General features: G+C 44.3%; 1 protein-coding gene across 2 annotated transcripts in view; it reads left to right on the top strand.

The window, feature by feature from the left end:
• The window catches only part of fstl5 (follistatin-like 5), a 109,933-nt gene that overhangs the window by 36,200 nt on the left and 57,609 nt on the right, over nucleotides 1–16,124 (top strand). For both annotated transcript variants that reach the window (XM_076994502.1, XM_076994501.1), the window contains exon 4: nucleotides 4,177–4,425. In XM_076994502.1, the coding sequence (XP_076850617.1) occupies nucleotides 4,177–4,425 (249 nt within the window). The remainder of the gene's footprint in view (nucleotides 1–4,176; nucleotides 4,426–16,124) is intronic.

The raw sequence follows: 16,124 nt of genomic DNA, 5'->3' as shown, positions 1-16,124 counted from the left end.
CACAGGGGCTTTTTAACAGGTTATGCTGAACATGGCTGAAAACCGCCCACTGTTGTTTACTACATTACCCAGAATCCCCAAAGGCCCTACAGTCATGCTTTTGGAAAATATCAGATGGGCTGATACTTGCCTCTCAGGGAGGGGGGGGGGGGGGGGGGGTGTATTGTCGGGGTTGCAGGGCAATATGAGGAAAATTGTAGTTCTCAGATTGTGTTTACAGTTAGGCTTGAAAGGACTTTAAACAGCCAAAGTCAGTTAGAGATGAGAATATTTACACAGCTGTAGTAAAACACTTCCTCCCCCTGGGCCACCTCTGGATCTCATATACTCCATACGTCTCAAATCTGTACCAATACCAAGGTCATCACAACATCCCTGTAACTGTAATACATTACAGCTTTGTGTGTAATTGCCCTGGTCTGACTGGTGCCAGTTTATCAAGTCCTATAATTTTTGCATTTCTAAGTAGTTTTCTTTTTGCACATGCCACTATTATGGTATAATAAGAGGCCTTCAAGTTCTAACTCTGTCTGGTAAACTCTGAATGAAAGCTCCATGTCTAGCCATGGCTGCTCTTCAAATGCTGAACTTTAGTGTCCAGCTCGATCTTCACTGGCCAAGTCGCCGTCTCATTGGTGCTAACGTGATGGAGTCAGCCCTCCTTTCCAGGGAGGACAACACTGCTTCAAACACAACATGATCATGTTCTTTGAACAAATCAAACTGCCACATGGATTTGGAGTAACCAATCAGAATTGGTCTTGCTCAGCTCTGCACAGGTGCTATAACAAATACTAAATAATTGATGAAATAATCAGTTTGTGTCCTTGTTTTTCTCTTCTTCTGTTTGTAAGATGTTTTCTCTACCACTTTCTATTCATATTACCATCACTTCTGATTACTTTTGATTACTCCCAATTACTTCTCTCTCTAAGTCTATGATCCAATAAAGTGGTGTCACTGTTGTGAGAGCTACACACTCAAGCCTTCAACAGCAACATGGACATCCTATCACAAAGACACACACACACACACACACACACACACACACACACACACACACATGCACGCACGCACGCACACACACACACACACACACACACACGCACACACGCACAGGAACACATGGGCATCCTATCACTAAGATACACACACACACACACACATGCACACACGCACACACACACACACACACACACACGCACGCACGCACGCACGCTCGCACGCACAGGAACACATGGGCATCCTATCACTAAGCCTATCATCAAGCTAACGCCACATCATTCTGTCTCTGTCCCTCTAACTCACACACACACAAACACACACACACCACACACCCCTCACACACCTTTCAACAGTTTGGCCATCAATAACAAATCATTGGAGCTAAATTACTCATTTGTCTTGGATGTCACTTGCTTGCAGGCTAACACAGCATGCATTCCAATGAAGGCTCTGTTGTCCTTTGACGACCCTGCTGCTGACATTCAATTTTTTCATCTTTTATACAATTTACAATTAGACCCTGTGGGACTGGCCCTGATAAGGCAAAAAAAGCAGAAACTAACTTAATGAATAAGAGACATGTAGCATTTGACTGTTCCCTTCAAATAGCATTGTACATCAGTTCAGCAGATAGAGAGCCGGAAAATGTCTTTAATGTCATGAGCTGAACTGATTGTAACTTACATAAAAATGAGTCACGCAGCGAGAGCACGAACAGGACGTCTGCGTTCAGCACTCGCGCGGCGAGGGCCAACAACACAAATGCACGGCGAGAGCGTCCCTGCTGCGGCCGCGCAAAATAAATTACAGCAAAATCGTTTACAGCAAAACAAATTGCAGCAAAATAAATTACAGCCCCCCTAATAAGTCATGATGCTCGGCCGCTGTTAGCGTCCTCAGCCAGACAAAACAACACGACCCAGCCTCGTGCCGTCGCAGCGCTGCGACAGTCGTTTGCGCTTATTAAAGCCTGGTTTATACTCGACGCGCCGCGAGCGGCGCGAGGGTCCGCGCGGCGAAAATGACGTAATCGCGGTGGCTCCGCCCGTGCGCGAGGGCCTCGCGCGCTGTCGCGGCGCGAGGTCGTGCACCTCCCGAATTTTGTAACTTCGCGCGCGCGCCGCGCTTCAGCGCGATGGACAAAGTCATGTTTGCCGGGTTCATACACCTATACAAGGTGGAATTAATGCACTTGTACGTCACTTTAAAGGTCCATTTCAATATTTCCCAGCACGTTAAACTTAATTAAGTTAAATATTTATACATATACTCGAAATGAATCGAAATAATTCGCTTTTTTATCACATTAGTTTATGGTTGTTTATTTTCAAAACGCCCAATCTTAACGTCTTCACGTTCTCTCATGTGTCGCCCTGGAATTACAAGAGGCTCGTATTTGTTAACGTATCGTTTCGGACAACACTGCAAAGCCATATTTACGTTTGATGCCTGATGTGTATATATACGGTCTCTGGTCAGGTAAAAATGTTCTTTCCCCGTTTTTGCAGGGGTTTTTTATTCTCCACTGCCACCTATCGCCACCTATCGTTTCGGAGAACACTGCAGCGACGCTCGCGACGTTCGCGAAAGTATAAACGCCTACACCGCTCGCGCAGGGTCGCGCGAGGTGGGCGGAGCCGCGCGCTACGGTCGCTCGCGAAAGTATAAACCAGGCTTTACGCCGCGCAAAAGCAAGCGCCGACGTGCCCAACCAGCAGGTAGCGGCGATGTTAACAGCTGCGGCCCCGACCGCGCGTACGTCTTCCTAAGGCATGGGCCGGGGTACAGTCACACACACATTCCCCGCCACATCGTGATGTACCGTGGTGATGCATGTTTCATCCGGGGGGAGAGCCGCTCTGTCTGTGGGTGATCGGTGCACATGTCTGCTGCTGCAGAGCCTCTAAATCCCAATCCAGCTTTTTTTTCCACTGTACTAACTGCGTGCCTCTGCACAATTTTCACTGGGAGGCTATTCGTTTGCTTATATTGGGCTTTGAAATTCAGATGCTGTAGGACAGGACCGTTTGATCTTTGAGAGCACAGGCTGATAAGCTTCCAGTGATCTGCTGTAAGAAGTGACCAGACTGGTCCCATATTTCAGACACAGAAAATAACCCTAGATTTTATTTGCAAAGCTCATGTTTATGGTTTCGTGGTAATTTACCACACGTCGGCCATCTCACGCTGCTCCTTTGGTGCGTTAAAAGTTAAGGTGTCATTGTTTGCAATACTTCAAAAACAAAAAACACATTTAAAGAATCCCTCAAGGACAGTTAAAGGAACTGTTTTTTTCTGTGTAAACATTTCAGAAGTAATGCCTGACTAATTGCCGCATGTGGTTGACTTTCATTTGACTCTTCTCCTTCAATATATTTTAGGATGCTGTTGACTTTCTTTTTATTGTATGGGGAACAGTTGCTCATTCTCCATCCCTCTAGAATGCTAACAGGCCTATGTTGGCTAAAAGTGCTGGTGGTAAAAATATTGTTGGGGTAAAAGGTTTGCTAAGGGTTTGGGGTGATACAGGCATACCATTGGCAACCTGCTTTGCCAGACATGGCTTTCCGAAGACCTAACAGGCCAGTCCTTCAAAGTCCCTGCCAGGGATGGATAATGCTGTCTGGAGGAGAACTGGGCTTTGTGATGAGCTGGTTTTGGAGCCTCAGACTTAGGGATGCAGAGCACAGCAGAACTGACCAGCTGGTGATCTTTGGTTGAGATGGCCACCACGTCACTGATGCTCTTTCTCCAGGGTTCAGTGGTCTCAGAGTCTGTGTATTTCCCCGCCTGTCACATCTATTTACGACTGATCAGGTCTGATATTTCCAACCCAGTGGCCTCTAGTTTTTCCACCTTGTGAAACCCAAAGTAACCCATCTAGGCTAAAGGCAGTGGGGAAAGGTGAAAAGTCTTTCATGAGACCTCGAGCACATTTGAAACGCTATTCCTTTGATCTCCTAGAACGGTAGAAGGTGCACCTTTAAAGGAGGGCCCGTCTGTCATTGTCAATGCTTAGAAATGGTTGTGCCATTGAGATCCTTTGCTCTAACATGCTCACACGCCTAACACAACATGTGTGCGACATGCAAAGTGTTTTACTAAAGTTCACACAACCCATGCCATTAACAGATCCTCATTAACAAATCTCCTTTGTCCTTGTTTCTGCAGGCTTTTTCGTCCAGAACGGCTTTGCAAACCCCTGTGAGCATAAGTACTGCGGTCTGGGGAAGCACTGTGTGGTGGACCACGAGACGGGCCTGGGTCTGTGCCAGTGTCTGGAGCACTGCAAGCCGCACTACAAACCCGTGTGCGGCTCAGACGGTAAACTCTACCAGAACCACTGTGAGCTGCACAGAGCTTCGTGCCTGGCCCGCCAGAGAATCACCATCGTGCACAGCGAGGAGTGCTTCTACAAAGGTAGGGAACAAGAAACAGGCGCATGAAGGTGGTTTTGATATCGAGACCTGGAGTTACAGGTTTGTTCCCAGGGGCTTTGCTTTTGATAGGAGTGTGACATCAGGTAAACGAAATCAAAGGCAGCCCAACTAATGGATTGCTCAGGGAAGATATACATGCAGAAATGAAATATTTACCAAAGATGCATTTAGAAGCAACACATTGGTTGGCAGCAAATGTCAAATAGCTTTTATGGAGAAGATGCAAGAATTAGAAGAATCAAATAATCATGCAGGAATGTCCAAATGAGATAATTAAAAAAATAATTTCAATTATTTTCATGCTACACCAAATTTCGATAGTAAATACTGATAGTGAGTAAATTACTAAATACTGTAAGTCCACTGTGGAAATATCAGTAAGGTTTTGAATTGATAATTTGATCTCGAATTTTCTAATGTTTTCTAATGAAGTTTTAATTGAATGGTTAATTAGTGCTCATTAGTGTTTGTTAGAGTTAATGATTTGGTAACTCTTTCTATTTATTAATGAATTTAGCTGACTCACAAATCAGTGAATGCAATGGAATTAGAAACTTACTGGAAGAGACTGAAGCTTCTGGTTTTAATCAGTGAGGCTGTCCTGGGATCAGTGAAGTGTCACTGCAGTGGGTAATCAGAGCCCCTTCATCAGCCCTCACAACACCTCACTCAGCACACACTCTCAAATCAAACCCAATCTATGAGTCTACCAAAACTGTCTGTATGACTTTTGGCCAGTAATGATCGAAAGTATGAACTGAGTGAGATGAGAAGTCAAGAAAAGATGCAGAAGGAGGAACAGAGAAGGGGGAGAAGGTGCAGTTATCACGTTCTCCTCAGAAAAAAACTCACCCACCTCTTCAGTCAAGAATTTCCTCGCTCTGCCACACAGACTCCATTTTTTTTTTTGCAGGAAAGTGTCATAATAAACCCCACAGCATATGTTCCTCTCCCCATGACATCTACGCTCAGAATCTCTTTAACTAGTTACGCTTTTAAATTGAAATCTGTTCAAAAATGATGTTCACTTTGCTCACCTTAATCGCCTTGCCGAGATGTTTGTTGCACTCTGAAAACAATCTCTAATTAGAGTGAGAGAAATAAAATATGAGCTAATTACTTGAGGTCATTTGCAGTTCAATATTTTCTTTCTAATTTTGTGGCAGATAGTGTATTCCTGCTAGGGATTGCTTTCTTTTTTTTTTAGTCCAGGAATGAGAAGAAATGTGTTGATCAGGGTTCAGAGTACCAAATGCTCTGAGTGAAAATGGCTGTTTGCATTGTATCGACATAATGGCGGGAAGACTGAAGGGCAGACATATGATGTGTTTTCCTCCCCTGTGCACGCGGTCTTATCTCTCTTGGAAAGTGTATGGGGGGGGTGTTGGGGGGTGTACCCCAGACGTGCTTTGATATGAGATTTTGATCTGGATGAGAGACACTCTCTCCTGTTTCATACCAATCTCTCTCTCTCTCTCTCTCTCTCTCTCTCTCTCTCTCTCTCTCTCTCTCGGGATACTAGCTTTACAGCATGCAGGATTTAATCAGATTGGAAATTAAGTGGCACTCAAAGTCATGTCCCTCCTAACAGGAAGAGTCACATGTGCTGAAGTCAGCGATCTCTGATCTCGGATCGACTCATCAGTGGACAATTGCGTGTACACCAAAGGCATGCTAAGCAGCGTCCCCCGTGCCACAGCCCCGCCCACTTCACCGCCCAATGCCACAGCCCCGCCCACCGGCAGCCAGGGCTGGTAAATATTGATGCTGATGGAGCTCAGTGCACAATGAGGCAATCCCTTCTGCATACGACATGGCACATTAGTTGGAAGTAGCTGGGCAGGCACTTCCCTGCACATATGAAGGGCAGCGTGCTGTCTGCACTGCTGACACAGCGAGGTGGCTTACGGTACCACGAGGACAGGCTCTGACATCGTAAGCACGGCAGAAACAGAAAAGATGCTGTTGTTTAAGGTCTGGCAGGAAGACTGTTGCACGCACAGAGGGAGTGCCACAAATTCTCACCCTTAGGGACGTGCTGTTTGGATACACTGAAGGTACAGCGAACTACTGTAGGTCTGAGTGATTTTTAATGGCGTGGTCTTCTGGCCAAGATGAACAGCAACCTGATTAGCGTCAGAGATCAAAATGATCCTAGTCTCTTTCTCTTTTTTCATGCATGGTAGGAAACAACAGACACATTTAGAATGAGTCGTGCTCTGTGTTGTCTGTTATGGTAACAGAAATCTCAGAATGTGTTCACCTCCAACTGTTCAGAAGTGGCAATTCCTCACCTTCAGTTGCTTATTGCACCATATGTACATTTACACGAGGGAAATTAGATGGTTTGAAGCATCTGACTCTAATCCACGCACTGTTCGAATCTGCCTTGTTTGATCTCTTTTGAAGGGGCCATGAGAATACGGCACGCCAACACTAACTGTTTTACTATAGGTTCATTCCTCTATCCCTATTACTCCAACCTCTTTCATCTGACTGTGGATTCTAGGGTGTCTATGGTCTCAATCAGTGAAGCTGTCAGACATAAATCTGCACTCTGAACTTTATTTGCTATATTTTAGGCTTAGATGTAAGTTGCATTATGTGGTTATTATGAACTAAGGCAACTGAGGAGGTATCGCGTGCACATACTGTGAGAATTCTGCATATGTGTCAATCATTGAAGCAGTCAGATTCAGAAAGCCCTCCATAGGATTTGGTATGAACCATCTGGATTTGCCAACTGGCCAAGTTACCAAACTGATTTTATTTTTATTTAATGAACTTCATTTTTTGAACCTGTTGAATCATAAATAATTTTCTAGAAGGTTATTTCAGCTTTGTCTTCTGGGCATTATTTTTGCAGCTCTTAAAATTCTGCAATTCAGCAAATATAACTTCAAACATCTAATTAGAATTCTTTCCTTGGTCAGATTGACATTTTATGGAAGTAGAGAGAGAGAGATGGACAGCCACCTTGTATTAGTTTCTGTGTCTTATGAACCTGTGCATTTGGTTAATGTATTTTACATTATTAAAGCTCCAACTGTGGGAAACACATGGCCAGTCAGCATCCGGCTCTCAGTCCTCAGTACCACAGCCTTGCCAGAACTCTGCCTCATAATCAGAATCTAGAGATTCAGATTTGAAAAGCATGTGATTCTCAGAAAACAAAGGCATCTCGAATGCTTCAACCCAAGGTCTCATAGTTTAGACTTGTGTTGGAGCACAGCACAAAATATTACAAAATATTATAACAGTGTAACTTTGGTCTAGTCAGTGCTGAAGAATGTGGCAGTGCGTTAGCCCTGCTGATCACCCCACCAGGTCCTCGGGTTTTGTTAAGGCGGGATGGTAACGACAAGAGCAAGAGGCCACAGAATGTGATAGAATGAGCAGACCTAGCAGGGTGCAGTTCCTTAAAAAAGAGAACGTAGCACATTCTAACATCACGGTGGTCTGAATGTTCTATTCTGCTGGAGGTGAGAGCTCGTCTGGTTCGACTGCACTGCTGAATTGAATATCTAATGGAGAGTTTTGTGTGCAATAGGAATGCAGCCAGAAAGTGTTGACTGAACTAAAAGGAAAGAGAGGAAGATCACAAGGCGCTGGGCTAAAACCTCAGACAAAATAAGGACGGAACAGTAAGATGAGTTGTTATGTCTGCGTCCTCTCTCCAAAAACAAGAGACGGAGGACACACAGGACAGATGATGACAGAGTTAGTGGGGGCATAATGTTGGATAATTGACCCATTGCCTTGATGAAGGTTCTTTTCCATTTAAGATCCTGCCATTTTATTAACTGCCCCATGAATTTTACATCATATAATAGCAGATATACATGGGCACATTAGTGGATAGATGGGACGCCCGGAACTTCTTATTGGAATGAGATGAAGATGAATTCTGTGAATTTCGTTTCAGTGATGTTTGGATATTTTCCGTAGCTTAGGGGGAAAGTCAATGACCCACTTTTTGGCAGAAATGATGCCATAAGGAAAATTGAAGTTCAGAATGGGCTCCTATATCTTTTCATCCAGATGCTAACAGATGTTGTCATTAGTCTTTGGAGAAGCAAGGAAAGTGGTTTGAGAATTGGTCAATCTTGCCTCGGGAGAATGACATGTGAAATGAGCTCATCTGCACTGTTCAGGAGATTAGCAAAAACGACACTCGGAACAAACACATGACATTTTACAATGAAGCAGGGTGCAGTGGTATCTGATTGGTTGCAGTGTCTCACCTGTGTCTCACCTGTGTCTTACCTGTTTGTCAGCATAAAGTTGTATCATTAGCTCCGATCATTCTTCTAGGGTTCTTTGGAACACATACAAATTCCCTATTTGAATTGTTGCCACATGTTTGGGCTTGACTAGAGAAAGATGACTGATATGCCTCAAATCGTATGGCTTGTCGAGGTTCAGCGTCGCTAGGCAATGCCGTGTCATCCAGAGTTCAAGGCTCGATAAACAAAGGCTGCCTGCACTGGCTTTAAAGGTTTTATGGCTGCTTTGAAGGTCATATGGAGATTCGGAAGCGTCCCAACCCATGTTTGCGTGAGGCAGTCTCCTCTGATGACCGCATCGTAAACGCTACGTTTTCATGTGCGTTTCGGCTGCACGTTTTGCCTTTTGTTGTTCTCTGTCTGGTGTGATGCACTCGAATGCCGCCGCTTGCATGCCGCGCTTAATTAAGCATGAAAAGATGTTTTCATAAAGGCACTGCGGCATTCAAAGAAAAAAAAAAGTGTAAACAGAAGTGAGTCTCTCCCCTTCATCCCTGTCAGACAGGAAGGAGTCCATCTGGCGCCCGAGAAACCGTAAGCCCTGACCGCACCCACTGTGAGGGACACTCCTGAAAAGCATACATATTTGACAAGGCTAAACACAGATTTTAATAGCAATTGTGCTTTAAAAAAAAAAAAATACATTGCTTGCTTTTCTTTCTTTAACTTTTCATTATGGTCCTGTCAAATTGTGCTATTTATGCTGTGTGTGACATCCCCACTGTGTCCATAGTGGGAAGTTAAATTGCAAAGTTAAATATATGTGAAAACTCATTTTTATTCTACAGTATGTGCTTGAGAGTTTTTATCTTGCATTCCAAATGCCTGCAAAAAAAATAACTGGGCGGTCTGAGCCGGAGACAACAGCAGTGAAGTGGGCAAACGGAGGCTGTAATTTGGCATTGTCAGGAAGCAGCTAAATTCCTGTTCTGGTCGCTCCTCGTTGAAACACTCGTCCTGAGAGTGAGGTTCAGTGGATAAGCCTCCGGTCTTGTGAGACACTGTGATTGGAACATAGTGTTTTTAAAAGGCTCTCAAATGCCTTATGCAAATGTGGGTCTCCTCAGAGATACGGCAGGCATCTGTTTCTTAGTGTAGCACTTTGAGCACTTTCTCCTTCTTGAAAAAAAGGGCCTCACACGTAGAAACATGTTAACTCGCATTGCTTTTTAATGTTTTCAGCTACCCTGGAAGGAGCAATTAATCAGCCGTCAGTGCTGCCGGTGTAATGTCTGGAGCAGGCCGGGCTGCTCGGTGTGCATCTAGACAGGTCTGTGGTGCGTTTGCTCTTCCTAGATAGAGAATGGTGCTCCAGTCAGGGAGTTTAACGAGCCAAATTCACAGACTCCAGACTTTACGTAGTTACTCTGTAGGTATTTCATTGAGTAGCTATTGCGAATTATTCAATAAGTACATTAAACCTAACATGACAGGTGTGACAGTTATGTGGAATTTGAATGTGGAGGTATATGTGCGCCCTGCCGGGTCTTTGGAGCTACAGGGGTGGTCAGAAACATAATGGGTGCAACTGAACGAGTGAACACAAAGGAATGCAGTGACTCTTACCCGTGATCGGCGTGCACGTCTGGCCAGTGTGGGTCTTTGGCCAGCTTCCTTTCTTCTTTCTGTCTATTGAGTAAAAGGCAGCACTCGCTATTAGGTCCAAACGCTTTTCAAAGGACTGGGCTTTTCCACGCAGCATGGTGGCGGTGCCTTTTGTGTTCGGAGTAGGGGAATCAGACGCGTGTGACTCACGCCTCTTTGACCAGTGGGCTTGATCTCCTAAGGCAAATTGCTGCGGTTTTCTTCGGCTTGGCGGTGGCTGTCTGCCAAGCGCACGTGGCCCCGGTAATGAGCACGTGTTAATTATGCACTTCAAAGTGCATGATTAGACTTTGCAGAAAAATGAGTAAAGATCACGTGACACCCCAAACGAAATAATAAAATATTACAGAGTGGCCAATTAATGTATCGGCCCTCTTCATGTGTGCTGTAACACTGTGACAGGATAAACATCAGCAGAAGCACCAGGAAAGCAGGAGAATGCATGAAAGCATGTTTAATATATGCTAATGCCAAACAGCCCTCTGTCAGAAACGTGTCAGTGATTCTTTTCGCTTCTTTCTTTTTTGTGTTTACTCCTTATTGTTTTATTAAAGATAATTTCATTTCATGCGCTACAGACCAGATGTGGAATTCTGCATGTATTATTTGGAAACAACGCAGCGTTAGATTTGTAGAGAAACATGGATGACGTTAGGAGGCCATGAGAGCAAATCAGCAGAACACACTAATTAATATTCAATAACAATAGCTGATATCACAATACAGCTTTTGGGGTGCAGAGACCAGATCTGACACACACAGTAGGTCATGTACATGTGTGTGATATTACAGCGGACAACCATGCAAGGCATCAGTCCGTAGCGAGCTGCCCTGGGCGTATGTTCTGGGCAGGAACACACTACCACTGGAATGCCAGTCGCTGGAATGGGCTGGTTCTGATCCAGCCCATTTAACACCTCTGGCACAGACCCAGAACACAGCGTCTATGGCTGAAAGCATCCACGATTCAACCTTGGGAAGCTGCAGAACGTTCTGGTGTCTGCACCGAGGGTTTTGCCACTGGAATTAGCAGATGTAGTCAGCTACATGTGGTGAAAGTGCAGTTAGCACAAGACAATAAGACACTGGAGTCAAGGAATGTGTATTATAATCAACGGTTGGTTTAACTGGATAGAGGTGGAGTGGAGTGAAGGGTGGGGCATGTGTGGGGGTGCATGGGTGACTGGAAAACCCGGATTGGAAGCTCCTATGAGGGAATAGGCATGACAGCATTACTGGAGGATCCCTGTCGGGTCCCTGTCATATGGCCTCTGCTCCCAAGGCCACAAGTGGGCCAGTTCATTATCAAACACACAACTGTGTTTGCGTCTGCTCTCTGGATGCATATACACACTCACTGTGTTGCTGGAAACATCTGCTTTGCACCTGCATCTACTGTTCAGTTTTTTTTTTCTTCTAGGTATTTTCCAGGAATATAATTATAGACAACAGCTCTACTGTTGGCATGGCCAATTCATCATGGCCAATTCAGCAGTCAGTCTCATCCCAACACTGACATTTACATTTAATAAAACACCTGCAACACTGCTATGCCTGATAATTGCTGTACCATTCACTGTAATAAACGTAGATTTGTAGGTACAAGTGTACACACACACACACATACACACACACACACACACACACACACATATACTATATATATATATATATATATATATATATATATATATATATATATATATATATATATATATAGTATTAATATTGTATTGATTCAAATAGAGATCTTTAATTAATTATCACCTGAAGGTCACATCATTATAAAATCAGTTTGTAGCTGTATTATTTATCCAATAAAAGCATTCCTTCAGAGAGCAGGAGAGCATACTTAATCAAGACGTTATTTACTGTACTTATTAAAGTCACGTTTTCCCTTGATTGAGGTCCTTTATTGCAGTGGTTGAAAGTGTGTGTGTGTGAGTGTGTGTGTGTGGGTGTGTGTGTGTGAGCACATTGAACATTCACACACAATAGCCATCCCATTTAAGGACCTCCAGACTCATCCCTGTTCTATTGAGTGCTACCAGACAGAAAGGTCATTAATGCCTCCACCTTTACCTCCACCTCTTGTTACAGCTGTAACAAGACACAATGCAAAAATACACAATAAAAAATCAACATGTCCTTATAGTACCTCATTAGTGTTTAGGTTCACAGTGAATCTATGACTGCTTATTTCCTGGACATTTTATTATAAACATAATGGAGTGACTGATCAGGGTGGTTGAACGTTTCATTACTGTCATTTCTCTTTGTCCCTCCTTTCGGTCATTGTCTGTCGTCATGGTTTCCGAGATAGGAGAAGGAGATAGGTGAAAAGCAGAGATAAAGAGAGAGCTCCAATTTATTTATTAACCTTCTGGGTCCTGTGTGTTAGTGCTTTTAAGGACACTAATTATACGAGCAACACAACTCGAGAAGCCGCGCTGGTACTGTGGTTTGGCTGTCCTCCTGCGCTGTGTGTGGGAGCTCTCTGCTCCAGGGGCATCCGGCTACACCTGCTTCATCAGTCTGAATCAGAGCGCTTCTTAAACAGCTCACTAAAGACCCGTGAGCGGACGCTGCTCCGATACCTCCCTGCCCCTCGTACGTCACGCGCCCTCTGACCCGGTAGCTCCAGCCGGCCGAACCTCCTAGCAGAGCGCACGCCGGATACGGAGTTTATCCGTGCTTTGGCCACCGTGGCTCATCACCATAACAGCCAAATTCCAGAATTTCCAGAAGTGTATGCAAGCAGCTTAATTACAAATGAGTCTCGAGAGGTTCATGGCCCTGCGAGCGTGCGCCTCACACGGGGCACCAATTCCTGCAGCTGCAACAACGGTGTCTCACCTTCATCCAAGCTCTCTTCTTCTCCTGCTACTCCTCCTCTACTCCCCAGCGGAACCAAAACAGCATTTATCATCATTTCCTCATCATTATGATGTCCCTCTCTTCTGGTGCTTCTGATTTGATTACAGGGATATCTCGCATTCCCTCTTGAGTCCTTTAGTCACTCATCCTCCATCATGTCAGCACATATGGGAGGCTGCAGCGCTGCTGCAAATCTCTCCTCTCTCTCTCTCTCTCTCTCTCTATTTCTCTTTGGCTCTCTCTGTCCTCCTGGTATTATCTTGGCAATATCTCTTCGGTCTCCTGGTCACGCACGAGCCCACTTTATGAACAGAACTACGGTAATGAAGACCAAGGGGGGATCCTTCAAACTTCATACGGCGAGAGAGAGAGAGAGAGGAGGAAGAAAGGGCTCACGGAAAGAGAGAGAGGGGTCTGCAAAGAGCAAAAGACTCCCTTAAAACAGCTGAGAGAATCAGAGAGACTCATGCGTGTGTGTGTGTGTGTGTGTGTGGGGGGGGGGGGGGGTACATGAGTGCATTCCCGCTGAGCTAGCTTTGTCAAAATTAACACTAGAAGCGCCAAAGCTCCGGTCATTTGACCGCTGTGACGTCTACTAGAAGCGCCGCCTCTGGTCGACCTAATTATACCTAGAAGCGCCGAGCACCGGTCACTTGACCGCAGTAGCACAAAAAATAATAATATCTTTGCACTGGATCCAATTTCAGAACCCTCCTTTCATGACTTTTCCCAGAATTGTCCTTTTAATAAACTAGTATTTTTACATTGTTAAAAGAAACCCTGCACATGCTAGTTTCAATCGATTTCGCTCGTATCTCTGTAATATTGTCGTCGTCGCCTACACTTCAAGACTGTGATTCTCTTTTCTGCCAGCGGGTGTCGCAAAGATTCGTATGTCATTTAATATTTAGTATAACTAAATAAAGATCAATAGTTTTCAAAACTAAATTATTCAAAGTTCAAACTGATTATTGTGTAAAGACAAAACGGAATTCGTCCGTTGAACGAAAGTGAAAGTGTTTCACTTTCCAAAGTCTTAAAATATATACTTTATTTATTAATATTATTTAATATATACTATATATAAGTTTACATCAATGGTTTTCAAACCGTGAGAGCGTCTTGCTTTGCCTAATAAATGCTTTAGTAGTTTGCAGGAATTCTGCGAATGGTAATTAGCCTACTTATCAAGTCAATATCTCAAAGAAATGATCTCTCGGGTATAATCCCTCTTCGCCAGGGCTAGCTGTTAGATACATACATTATGTATGGCTGCTTTTGACACACTGGCATTACAAAAGAATTAAGCAGAATGCAAGTTACGTATGTAAATGCATACCTTTGCGAGCGAAACTGAGATGATGGCATGGGCGGTGCTGTTATGAACACTTTATTCACAATAGCATTCATGAGGCAACTTGAGCTATAAATTCGTCGGGACGCGGCTACACAGTTTGAGTGAAAACTCTGCTTGGGCGATCGAACAGCAACACAGTTTGCTTGAAAGCTCGGTTTTGGCGTTTGAACAGCAACATAGTTTGCGTGACTCCTCGGTTTGGGCGTTTGAACAGCAACACAGTTTGCTTGAAAGCTCGGTTTGGGCGATCGAACAGCAACACAGTTTGCTTGAAAGCTCGGTTTTGGCGTTTGAACAGCAACATAGTTTGCGTGACTCCTCGGTTTGGGCGTTTGAACAGCAACACAGTTTGCTTGAAAGCTCGGTTTGGGTGATTGAACAGCAACACAGTTTGCTTGAAAGCTCGGTTTGGGTGATCGAACAGCAACACAGTTTGCGTGACTCCTCGGTTTGGGCGTTTGAAAGGTTGCATAGTGCATTATAAAAATGGCACAGAGAATCATGTACACCCCAAAGCAAGTGCTGGACATGCTGTGCAATATTGATGAGATGGAATCGGAGGGCGAACAATGTGAGGTGTCGGATGGAGAGGGCGAAAGTGAAATGGATCTGAATCTTGAATCTGATTCAGAATCGGACTCTGAAACTGAGTGTGGTGGTGACTCATTTCAGGCCAAAGACGGTACGGTGTGGTTTGAAACTGCTGGCAAACCTCGGGGTAGAGCACAAGAGTGCAATATTGTGAGAGAAACCCCAGGGCCTACGTGTTATGCCAAGGACAAAATTAAAAGTCCACTGACCAGCTTACTGTGTTTGATTGACACAGAAATGTGGGGCGCAATTCTGAAATACACAGAGGCAGAGGCTGAACGAAATAATGCTCAGTTCAAACTAACAGCTGACGAACTGAAAGCATTTGTGGGTCTCGTTTATTTGAGAGGTATAACAGCCGGTAAAAGCATGAAACTTGATGAATACTGGTCTGCTGACTTAGGAAATCCCATTTTCAAAGAGACAATGTCTAGACAGACATTCAGAGATATCATGCGCTATCTGCGCTTTGATGACAAGAGCACAAGGGCTGCCCGCCTTGCGACTGATAAATTTGCTATGATCTCGGAGATATTTGATAAATTTGTGAAAAACAGCATTGCTTCTTACACGCCCGGTGAGAACATAACTGTTGATGAGCAACTGTTCTCAACTAAAGCTCGCTGTCGTTTCACTCAGTACATGGCCAATAAACCCGATAAATTTGGGATTAAGTTCTGGGTGGCCGCTGATGTTGAAACAAAATATATGTTGAACGCCATTCCCTATCTAGGGAAAGATGAAAGCAGGCCGGCTGGTCAACGGTTGTCTGAAAATATTGTGTTGCGTTTGATGGAGCCTTTCATGGGTAAAGGAAGAAATGTAACGACTGACAATTTCTTCACTTCATTGGCACTTGCAAACACCCTTTTGGCGAACAAAACCACTATTGTTGGTACGATGAATAAAATGAGACGTGAGATGCCCCCATGTACACAGGCACAGTCTGAAAGATTTTCCACC

Source organism: Brachyhypopomus gauderio, unplaced genomic scaffold, assembly GCF_052324685.1.
Source record: "Brachyhypopomus gauderio isolate BG-103 unplaced genomic scaffold, BGAUD_0.2 sc146, whole genome shotgun sequence".
In the NCBI taxonomy this organism is placed as follows: domain Eukaryota; kingdom Metazoa; phylum Chordata; class Actinopteri; order Gymnotiformes; family Hypopomidae; genus Brachyhypopomus; species Brachyhypopomus gauderio.
This window is presented reverse-complemented; position numbering and strand designations above follow the sequence as displayed.